Here is an 11,768-nt window from a genome sequence, read left to right on the forward strand (position 1 = left end):
GTGTACACGACAACGGAGTGGAGACAGGACAGGAGAAGAACGATTGCATTTAAATCACTGAAAAACAGTGAGCAGTAGGAGCGCACAGTGCAGCCTGCCTCGCCCCGGGAAAAGCAGGAGGAAACACTTCTAAAGGAGGAAAAGAGACAGGAATTGTTGCGCTCTGCGGGGCTCACTCTGACGATCAGTGTGCGCTTACGCCTTGCAGGCCGACCAGCTCCAGCTGAGGGTCGCCCCTGCCCGGCATCTGCCGCCCGATGTGGTGCCTGGAGCAGCTATGCCTGGGACCCGAGCGCCTCCTGCTGCGTGGGGACTGGCTTCACCGGCGTCGGGCCCGTGGATCCTCCGCCGCCCGGCCCGCAGCGTTTGCCAACGTGCTCACCCCGGACCGCATCCCCGAGTTCTGCATTCCGCCGCGACTGGCGCCCGGTCCGGGCCTGGCTGCGCTCCGAAACTCCTGGGCGGAAGAATGGGGGACAGACGAGGGCGCCGGCCGCACCGACTGGGACCCGCGCTCGCAGGCCGCGCTCTCCCTGCCGCACCTGCCCCGCGCGCGCACGGCCTACGGCTTCTGCGCGCTGCTCGAGAGCCCGCACACCCGCCGCAAGGAGTCGCTCTTCCTCGGGGGCCCCGGCGCCTCCGCGCTCCTGCCCCGGCTCCGGGCGCACACCTACGCCGGCGGCGGGGACGGCCCTCGCGCGCCCCCGGGCCGCCCGCGCGCCCCGAGCCGCGCCCCCGCCGCCCCCGGCCGTCCCCACCCGCTCTGGGACACGCTCGTTTCCCGGCCCCGCGGCCAGCGCCTCCTGCGCGCCCCCGACGGGCTGCTGAGGCGCGCGCTGCGGGCAGGGAGGAGGGGCGGCCTGGCCCGCGCCCGCTCCGTCTCCAGCGGCGACGAGGACCCAGCCGCATCCCCGCCGCCGCGGCCCGAGCGCCTGCAGGCCGAGGGCACCGTGACTCTGAGCCGCGCCGGCGGAGCCCTGCGCCTGGCCGCCGAGTACTGCCCGGGCAGCGGGCACCTCCGCGTCCGGCTGCTGCGCGCCGAGGGCCCGGCCGGGGGCGCCGCCGAGCCCTGCGCGGTCGGCTGCCGGCTTAGCTTCGTCCTGCAGCCGCCGGGCCAGAAGCGCAGGCAGCGCAGCGCCGTGGTCCGCCGCAGCCGCAACCCCGCCTTCGACCAGGACTTCTGCTTCGACGGGCTCACGGAGGACGAGGTGCGCCGCCTGGCCGTGCGCGTCAAGGCCGGGAGCAAGGGCCGCAGGCTGGAGCGGGGCCGCCTGCTGGGCCAGGGCGAGCTGCTGCTGGGCTCCCTCCTGCTCCTCTGAGGGCCCCCTCTGGCACCTACAACTGCTTTGTACAAAATAAACTTTTGTTTTCTACTCAGCCTTTCTTTTAATCCAGTGTTGGCAGAGCTGATACTGGATGACTTGTCAAACATGTAAATGTTTGCGTAGATACTCTGTAAATTCCTTGTCCGCAAATGGAGCGGTGTACAGCAGTAGTCTCTCCCGATGCCTGTAGCAGATTACACACTGTATGTTTCACACACGCTTATTGGGAGGTGTTAGACATGAAGTGTTAGAACTGACGGGCCACTTGGCATGTATTTTGCAGCAACCTCCTAACTTGAGGTTAGTTCATTCCATAACATCTCTTAGAAACTCTCTTAGAGATTGTCTTTTGAAGCCTTATCTGAGACCCTGGATAAGAAAGTCAGACCAGGAAAGGGAGGTGAAGTGATTTGTCCAAGGTCAACCGTAAACGGTTAGTAGAAACTTCCATCAGACACTCTTGAATATGTTTTGCTGAAAAAGCATTGGAGAAATTGAAACTATTTTAATGTTCTAAGTTTACAAATAATCATATAGCTTTACAAGTATTAATTTGTGTAATTTATGAAGTAGGCACTCCTATTCCCATTTTACATCTGAGGAAACTGAGGCACAAAAAGGGGGCAGAGTCTGTGATACGAATTGAATCATGTCCCCCAAAAATGTGTGTCAAATTTGCTAGGCCATGACTCCCAGTGTTGTGTGGTTGTCCACCATTTTGCGATCTGATGTGATTATCTTATGTGGTGTAAATCCTAACCTCTGTGATGTTAATGGGGCAAGATTAGAGGCATTTATGTTAATGAGGCAGGACTCAATCTACAGGATTAGGCTGTATTTTGAGTCAACCTGTTTTGATATATAAAAGAGAGAATCCAGCAGAGAGGAGAGGGACGGCATGCCATCAAGAACGAAGTTTTGGAAGCAGAGCACCTCCTTTGGCCCTGGGGTCCCTGTGCTGATAAGCTCCTAGACAAGGGGAAGATTGATGACAAGGACTTTTCCCCAGAACCAACACAGAGAGAAAGCCTTCCCTGGGAACTGGAGCCCTGAATTTGGATTTCTAGCCTCCTAGACTGTGACAGGAGCCCTGGTGGCACAGTGGTTAAGAGCTATGGCTGTTAACCAAAAGGCTGGCAGTTCGAATCCACAAGCTGTTCCTTGGAAACCCTATGGGGCAGTGCTACTCTGTTCTATAGAGTTGCTATGAGTTGGAATCGACTCAATGGTAATGGGTTTTTGTTTGTTTGTTTAGACTGTGATGGAATAAATTTCTGCTTGTTAAAGCCATCCACTTGCAGTATTTCTGTTACAGCAGCACTAGTTGTCTAAGACATTCAGGATTGAAGCTAGGCACCAGCTTTTTATCCACAATCTACCTAAATAATACCCCAGTCTAAAGAGCTCATCTCATTAGTGCTGTGAGACTTTGCACCTTCAGCTTCTGTCAAACTGGTGACTTGGAGGTTGCTGTCTCTTCACATTGCTATCCTCTAGTGGGAAAAGCCAACTGAATGAAAGAGTAGTTCATACTTCATGCAGGTGACTTCAGGCACTGAGATGAGCTGGTGGGTTTAAGACTCTGCCTGAGGAGGAAGCTAACTGGACTCAGTCATAGAAACAGATGTGTCAGTCTTCACCGGCACCGGGTAAGCTAACCTGCCAGGTCAGGGAATCTAGGGTAGACATGTTGTCCTACCTCTGGCCCACAAAGATAACAATAGATTTCCTATGTTTTAAAGGACGATTTCCCTTCGTCCTTCACATTCACTGCCAGCCAGGTGTCTTTTGTCCTTATGCATATTGGAGGAAAATATGTCTTAAATGACCACTGAAAATATTTAAATATATGTTATGGTGTTAAATATGACTACATTATCAGTCTGGATTCAGCAATGGTTTCTGCTTTCACAAAACTTATTGACAGCTTTATCCATTGGCAGAGCCCTGGTGGTGCAATGGTTAAGAGCTCAGCTGATAACCAAAAGGTCAGCAGTTTGAATCCACCAGCTGCTCCTTGGAAACCCTATGGGGCAGTTCTACTCTGTCCTATAAGGTTACTATGAGTCAGAATTGACTTGACAGCAATGGGTTTGGTTTGGTTTTTGGTTCATGAAAAGTTTCAGTTTCAGTTTCAGTCACAACTCAGACATAAACTTGAAAATGGGTTATTGTGACAGGTATTTACAAAGATGACCATTGAACGAACATGAGAAATAACTGTGAACTCTATCAAAGTCAACCACATCCAAAAGCTCACAGTGGTGGACCAAATGAATGGTAACGTAACAGTAGTTCACATCTATCATGTGTTCTTCTGCCTACTCTAAGTCATCATTTCCTTGGCCTTCAAGCGAAGCTTTTTTTTTTTTTTAATGTATGAAATTCTTCAAGATTTTAGGATATTGGTAGGGTGATGACTGAGTTCACAGAAGTAGTACTTTAAAAGGAAAATAAATGGAGAGTGAAAACAACTTGGTTAAGTACAATATCATTTTGGATTTTTGTTTCTCTGACCCTTAAAAATAAACAGATTGCATGTATGGTTTTGAAAGCAAGGCTTATTCCAGAAGAGATTGCAATCACTATTGTCATTCAATTGTGTACGAGTAATGGATTGGGAACTGAAATGTCAATTTAGTAAGCAGATTTTTCCAAGATCATAAATCATTGAATTTCAGGGACCTAAATTTTCCATGACATCTTGGTGGTTATTTCCAAAGAATTTCCACTGATGCCAGGTTATGGCTGGTTATAATAATGTAATAGCCTAGTCACCAAGACTTTAAAATGACTGAAATAAAATCATAAACTCATAGAATTTTAGGATTGGAAAAAAGCTTTCAGAATTATTTTGTGCTAATTCTATATATCATAGAAGAGGGTCAGAGAGAGAAATTGTTGATGGCCCCCAAATCACACAGTTAAAGAGCTGGTATAAGAATCAATGCTATGCTCATTTTGCCCTTCAACCTAATGAATCTTTGGACCACTATGTCCAAGAAAGGAGAAACATTTGTGCATAAATTATTTTATATCACTTAACTAATTTGAATTATTTGCATTTAAGATATCTTATTTACAATACAAAATTCTCATGACAACATCCACCTTTGGAGGGGGGCAAATTTAAATTGGGGTTACGCTTTGCTGCCCTCTAGTGGATACCACGTGTGTTTTGTCGGTAAGTCTATCTCCTTGACATCAGACCATGTCATCTAAATAACCGCCAATCTAATGCCAGAAATGAACAAACTGATGACCTTGAAGATGTGTGCTAATATCAGATGGTGGTGAAGATTCAGACTGCAAAATAACTAAACATATCCACGTGAATGGAAAAGGTGGCAAAAAATACTATAGATTTAAAAACTGAAAAAAGTTCCCCAATAGTAATGAAGCTGGGGGGGTGTGGCAATAGCATGTCAGTGGCACAAAGGGGCTTTAGGAGTTCTCACGCTTCTCGTTGACCTTTAGGAACCACGTCTTACCCACCAATGACGTGGCACAACCTTGCCTCTTCATGGCATAGATATTGGAGCGTATTCAAAGAAAAGCCCGCACAAGAGAATGTGGCGGATGATGGTGGTAGTTGCGTATCATTGTGGTAAAATTAATGCCACTGAATTTTTCACTTAGAAATGGTTAAAATGGCAATGTTTATGTTACTTATATTTTACCATCAAAAAAATTTTAAATAGTTGAGTACCCATTTTAAAAAATCTGATCAATTGCTTTGTCAATGGGTTTTACAAAGATAGTGCACTCTGTATCTAGCATATTAGCTTCAGTACAGCTGAAATATGCCTAGGACATTATTTATTTAGAACCAGGCTTTCTTCAGTGCACACTTGACTAAACGCTGTCCCCCATACCCATTCTCGGGACTTAGGTCAGAATACTATTTGTGGTTTAAGATGTTTGAAAGTCAGAGGTAAAGTGAGTGCAATATGATCTCTGAGCCATTAAAGCAAGAAACATGCACAAGGGGATAAAAAGGTGCTCAAAAGGCATCAGTTCATTTAGAGCATCTATTAAGGGCCAAGACTTAGAGCTGTAAATAAGACACATGCCCTCATGGAATTTAGGTTCCTAGCAGACGGGGTAAACAGACAATCAACAAATGATTTCAGCAGCATCAAGAAAATAAAACGTGATTAACGGGAAAGAGTATGATGACAGTGAGAGGCACCTTACATGTGTGGCTAAGAAAGAGCTCTGTGAAGACCTGGCCTTAACCTCTTCTCTATGGTGCACTCACATGTTGCTGTGTTTCAATCCTGTGGTCTCCCAGGGCCACCTGAGAAGTGCTTTCTGAGGAATTCTGCTAGTGGGAATTCTCCCTGGTGTAGGGTTCAGCTCTGGAGTATAAAAGCATTTCTGCCTCCAGGCCTATGGACTCGACAGATGGAACAGATCTGAGGCAGTCCCTGTGTTTAGAAGCCCAGTTTTGACTATTCTGCTTATGGACATTGCACAATTCCACTGGGTCAGCATTTTATTAGGCCTCTGTGATAGCTGTGGACTTATTTTGAGAGGATGCCTAGATTAGGCCTTCTGGACCACTAGGGAGCAAATAAGATTTTTTTTTTTCCATTTTATGGTTTTCAAGATAAATTTTTATCTTTAAGTCTCTTAAAAGTTCTCAACCACTATGTGAGCTAGTTAATCTCACTGTACCTGGAGTAGATACCGTAGGTTGGCTCCTTCCATACCCAGTCCAACTACTTGCTGCTTTCTAGCCTCTGCTGTAGAGGATAGAAAATAAAAACTTGCCTCCCCAGGCCCTTTTACAGCTAGGGTTAGCCACGTGACTCAGTCATGGCCAATGAAGCACAGGAAGAAGTCTGCTGGTGAAGCCTCTTCCCCTGCCTCCCTCTTCCTGCTGAAATTCACAGGTTGCTTGAAGGAGGGCAGCCATCACTAAAGAAGGCAGAAGGGTCTTGGTTCCTCAATGCCATCACTGATCCTCCATGCCAGCTCTGGATGGCCTACACCCAAACTTCATGTTCATGTCCATCCCTTACTTGTGACACCCATTGTCAAGTATAATAAAAACACAATCCTAAATGTACAATATCCATTTAAGGAGAACTCTTAGATTCACAGAAGTTACTTAAGTTGCCTATTGTTGTTAAGTGTCTTCAAGGAGGTTCTGATTCATCGCGACCCTGTGTACAACAGAAGGAAATGCTGTCATCCTCACAGTCCTACACTGTCTTACGCCATCCTCACAGTCATTGCTATGTTTGTGCACATTGACACAGCCACTGTGTCAATCCATCTCATTGAAGATCTTTCACTTTCTCACTGACCCTCTACTTTACCAAGCATGATGTCCTTCTCCAGGGACTGGTCCCTCCTGATAACATGTCCAAAGTACATGAAGTCTCACCACTCTCACTTCTAAGGAGCATTCTGGCTGCACTTCTTCCAAGACAGATTTGTTTGTTCTTCTGGCAGTCCATGGCATTTTCAATATTTTTTGCTAACACCATAATTCAAAGACCATCAATTCTTTTTTGGTCTTGCTTATTCATTTTCTACTTTTCACATGCACATGAGGTAATTGAAAATACCATGACTTGAGTGAGGCACATCTTAGTCCTCAAAGTGACATCTTTGCTTTTTAACACTTTAAAAAAGTGTTTTGCAACAGATTTGCCCAATGCAATGCATCGTTTGACTAAGTTGCCTAAGATCATGGAACTAGTACATCATGAATTTAAATCTGGGCCTCCCAGACCTCTGTGCCCACGGCTTTTCTCACATCACTGTCTCTTCTCATGTGAGCTCATTTTTTGTAACATCGAGGTATTTAAATATCAAGGGCAGTTGAAGTATAACCAACATACAATGAATTGAACTTATTTAAAGCATACAATTTGATGCATTTCGACGTCCATGTACACACATGAAACCATCACCTCGATCCAGATAATGAACATGACTATCACCCTCAACAGTTTCTTCACTCCCCTTTGTAATCCCTCCTCATGCCCTTCCTTGCCTCCCCTCTCTGGTCCCCAGGGAACCATTGATCTGCTGTCCGCCATCATAGATTAGTTTGCATTTTACATGGTTTTATTTAAATAAAAATATAAAGCGTGTTTCTTTTCTGTCTGGCTTTCTTCGCTCAGCATCATTGTTCCCAGATGTTGCTAAATGTATATTTCTTCTCTAGATATACCACCATTTATTCTCCTGTTTAGAACTGTTTTTAGTCCTTGAACTTGTTCTTTCTTTTCTTTTCCTACATTCTCTTTTAATTGAACATTTTACATTATTCCATTTTCCCTGCTCACTTAGCATGTTAATTATACTTCTTTTTAAAACTTTTTTAGTGATTGCCATAGAGTTTACAATATACATTTACAACAGATCCAAGACCACTTTCAAATAACACTATAAGCTCTACAGGTAGCGTAGGTACATTATAAAGGAGTATTCCCAATTTCTCCCTCCAGTCTTTGTAACATTGCTGTCATTTATTTCACGTATCTATGTACTAAAATCATTCAATATGTTGCTACTGTTATTACTTAGACCAAACAGCTATTAATTAGATAACTTAAGAATAAAAAAATACTTTATTCCTTTTCTGACACTCTTGTTACCACAAATTGCTGGTTCGAGCTGCCTGCCGCAAAGCCAATACTGAGACAGGAGGAGGTAAGCAATAAGAGGGCTTTATTAAATACCGGTATTCAAGAGACAGAGGGGGTTACATTTCTCCCAAATTCTATCTAATTCTAAAGGGCTAGTGGGAGAGCTTTATAGGGGAAAGGTCAGGGTTACCTAATGTTTTGATCACGCAGTCCACAGATGGTCTTATACATCACAAAACAACTACAAGAAACTATTAAACTAAAGATATGCATGTCAGACATTTGGACTTTAATCAGAATATTTACAACAGGTTAAAAAAAAAAAACTCACATAAGAATCTCTCTGCTAGTGGAACTGTTCTGCCGAGTCCACTCTGGCGGAGATAGGGAGCAAGAAAGAAATTTGTAACTTAAAAATGTCAGGCATCTTTTCTAGCTGCCATCTTATAGGCTGAAGGCCATTTCTCAAGAGAACAAAGAAGAGAAGAGAGACCAAGGCCAGAGGAGCTGAGCAAGCTCCGCACCCCTTTGGAACAGATGGGTGTAGCTGGTGAAATAAAAAATGTTTTCAGAGAGTACTTAAAGCATCATTATGGTGTTAGTTATCTCAAGTTCTCAATCACCCATTGTGAATAGGAGAAAACATGTTGTAAGGTATGAGGGTGTTCGTTACAGGTGGAACAGGCTGCTCAGCCGTATCTTGAACAGAACCTGTGCCGTTTTCTAATGACTAGATTTTTTTTTTTTTTTAGAGATTAACCAGAAAATATATTCTCTCTACTTTAATATTAAAACATTACTATTTTCGCTACTTCACTCTCTGTTTGTTTGCTTAGATTCGAGTTCCAACCTACATAATCTTCCTTTTTCTTGAAGAACTTCTTTTAGTATTTCTTGCAAGGCATGTCTACTGGCAATGAATTCCATCAGTTTTGGTTTGTTTGAGTAAGTCTTTACTTCTCCTTTACTTTTGAAGCATGTCACTGGATATAGAATTCTGCTTTGGTAGGTTTCCCCCTTCCCCTTCCTTTTAACCCTTTACATATCGAACTCCACCTTCTTCTTGCTGGTTTGGTTTCGGGGGGGGGTGGGGCAGGAAATGTTAGATCTAATTCTTCTCTGTGTTCTCTATGGCAAGGTGTTTTATTCCTCAGGCTTCTTTGGTCTTCTGAAGTTTGAATATGATATGTCTAGATGCAGAAGTTTTGGTATTTATCCTGCTTGGTGTTCTCTGAGCTTCTAAATTTGTGCTGCTATAAGCAAGACTTTGTGAGGACTTATGCTTTCATTTCTCCTGGGTAAATACCTAAAGTGGAAAACTGGATCATCATGTTAAAAAAAAAAAAAAAAGAAGTATATATATATATATATATATATGAAGACAGCATCAAAGTCTTTTTCCAGTGGTGGTATCTTTTACTTTCCTGCCAGCAATCTACCAGAGTTCTAGTTGCTCTACTTCCTCACAACACTTGGACATATGAGAACCTTTTGAAGGAAACATGCATTTAAAGTTTCCATTTTTTGTTACCTATGTATTGTATTGTTACAACCATGTACCTCAGTCCCTTCAAGAACTTGGACTACAGTTTTACTTTGGATAATCAAAAAGTAGTTGTAACATTTAGGCAGAGGAAAATTGCATTGATTAAAGGTAGGGTTGCACAGCTGATAACTGTAATTGTTGTCAACAAGTTGTACACATGTGAGAAGTGGCGAAAGTTGTGTGATAGATGTATATATGACGACAACAACAAAAAGAATAGCTGCTGAGGCTGCTTATATACAACAAAAAACTTCATGGGTTTTGGTTCCTTGATTGGAGGTTTGCAGTTGTGGCTTCAAGGGACATCCCAGTTAATTGGACTAATAGCCTGTTTTGTGCTTCTGTTCTACCTATTAGCTCATTGTGTAGTGCCCGGGGTCTTAAAAGCTTGCAAGCAGGTATCCAAGGTGCAACAATTGGCCTTTTTTTTGCCTGGAGCAAAAAAAGAAGAAGAGTCAGGAATAGGAGGAGGATATGAAATATGTGGCTGATTACCTCCACAAACAACTGCCTCCTTTGCTGTGAGACCAGAAAAACTGGGTGGTACCCAGCTACCGTTACTGAACATTCTGATCAAAGGTTCTACAGAAGAATCCTGGTCAAAAGGGGGAAAATATAGAACAGAATTTCAAATTCCCATGGGCTCCAGACTTTCTGGAGCTATGGGGGCTGGATGAACCCCTGAAACTATTGCCCTGAGATAATCTTTAAAACTTAAACCAAAAATATCCCCTGAAACCTTCTTAAAACCAAACAATAGTTTAGCTTAACTAGTAAAAAATATCTGCCATGAGCAGTATGCTCTTTTAAAAAACTAGCTATATGAGATCCAAGTGACAACAGCAACGTGAAAAATTAGGTAGAAACCTTAGGAAGCAGTGAGTTTATGTTAATGGAGGAGGAACAGCTCAGAAAAAGAGGGTGAGAATGGTTGTGCAACTTGTCAAAGAATGTAGTCAATGTCACTGAATTGTACATGTAGAAATGATTGAATTGGTGTATATTTTGCTATGTATATTCTGAACAAAAACAAAATAAATTAAAAAAGAAAAAAGAAAACCCTATGGATAAGTTCTACTCTGACACACATGGGTGCCCATGAGTCAGCGTCGACTCCGTGGCAACTGGTTTTTTTGTTTTGTTTTAATTAAGTGACCAAAAAAAAAAAAAAGGCAAAGGCCATATTTGGGAAAAGGTTTCAAAATAATTGTCTTGGCATAAGACATCCATAAAATATCTGGATCTGTTAAAAAAAAAAAATCCTAGAACATCAGAATTTTTAAATATTCAGTGCTGATCCAATAGCTTTAAAATTCAATAGAAGTTAGAGGGTTTCTTCCAAAAGCCATTAATTTGGTCATTTAAGGCCAATAAAGATAAAAGAGCTATTATAGAGAAGGATTAACTTTTGCGAGACCCAAGTAAAGGAGATGACAATTGTATCATTAGAGAAAAGTTTAATAGAAATGAAGCTTAGAGGCACTCCCGCTTTTCATCTCGGTAGGTTGACAGAGATCACCTTTGCCAAGGAGCTGACAATCCCTCCTTTCCTCTCCATATCACCCAGCAGCTGGTGGAGCAGAAATATGAGCCATTTAGTGACATCAGACCTAGGACTGCGCTGCAGAGCCACTTTCTAACAGTCATTAATCAAACAGCACCACTCTGTCTACACATGGTAGGCCATGTGTACTTTGCAGCAGCTCTCAAAGTGTTGGTTGGTGATTGCAAATTCAGTTTTAAGGAAGAGCTTACACTCAAAATCAGAGGGACGTGGGTCCCAGATCTCAGCTTTGTCACATCAATTAAAAAAAAAAAAAAGACAAGCCCATTACTGTCAAGTCAATTCTGATTTATGGCAACTCCATGTATTACAGAGTAGAGTGCTCCATAGGGTTTTCTTGGTTGTAATCTTTCCAGAAGAAGATCACCAGGCCTTTCTTCCATGGTGCTACTAGGTGGGTTGGAACTCATTAGTAGAGAGAAGGTGATCTTACCTACCCTGTATGATTTTTTAAGGATTAAAAGAGATAATGTATTAAAAATCCTTTGCACAATGCCTGGTACATAGAACCACTCAATAAATACTAGCTGTACTTTTGGCTTCTTATAGTAGATGATAGGAGTCTCTGGGTGGTGCAAATGGTTAACTAGCTCAGCTGCTAACCAAAGGTTGGAGGTTTGTGTTCACCCAGAGGCACCTTGGAAGAAAGGCCTGGTGATCTACTTCCAAAAAATCAGCCACTGAAAACCCTTTGGAGCACTGTTCTGCTCTGATACACACGGGGT

At 43.4% G+C, this 11,768-nt stretch overlaps 1 protein-coding gene across 1 annotated transcript; it reads left to right on the plus strand.

The window, feature by feature from the left end:
* The first annotated feature begins 200 nt into the window (after nucleotides 1-200).
* On the plus strand, nucleotides 201-1,319 carry C2CD4A (C2 calcium dependent domain containing 4A). Its single transcript, XM_049905889.1, has one exon. The coding sequence runs from the start codon at nucleotides 258-260 to the stop codon at nucleotides 1,317-1,319; it is 1,062 nt and encodes a 353-aa protein (XP_049761846.1). The 5' UTR covers nucleotides 201-257.
* Nucleotides 1,320-11,768: the final 10,449 nt, after the last annotated feature.

The sequence above is a fragment of the Elephas maximus genome, chromosome 13 (assembly GCF_024166365.1).
Source record: "Elephas maximus indicus isolate mEleMax1 chromosome 13, mEleMax1 primary haplotype, whole genome shotgun sequence".
Lineage (NCBI taxonomy): Eukaryota > Metazoa > Chordata > Mammalia > Proboscidea > Elephantidae > Elephas > Elephas maximus.

Excerpts from the sequence above, each read along its gene's own strand:
- C2CD4A (XM_049905889.1), top strand. The coding sequence starts at position 258 with ATGTGGTGCCTGGAGCAGCTATGCCTGGGACCCGAGCGCCTCCTGCTG.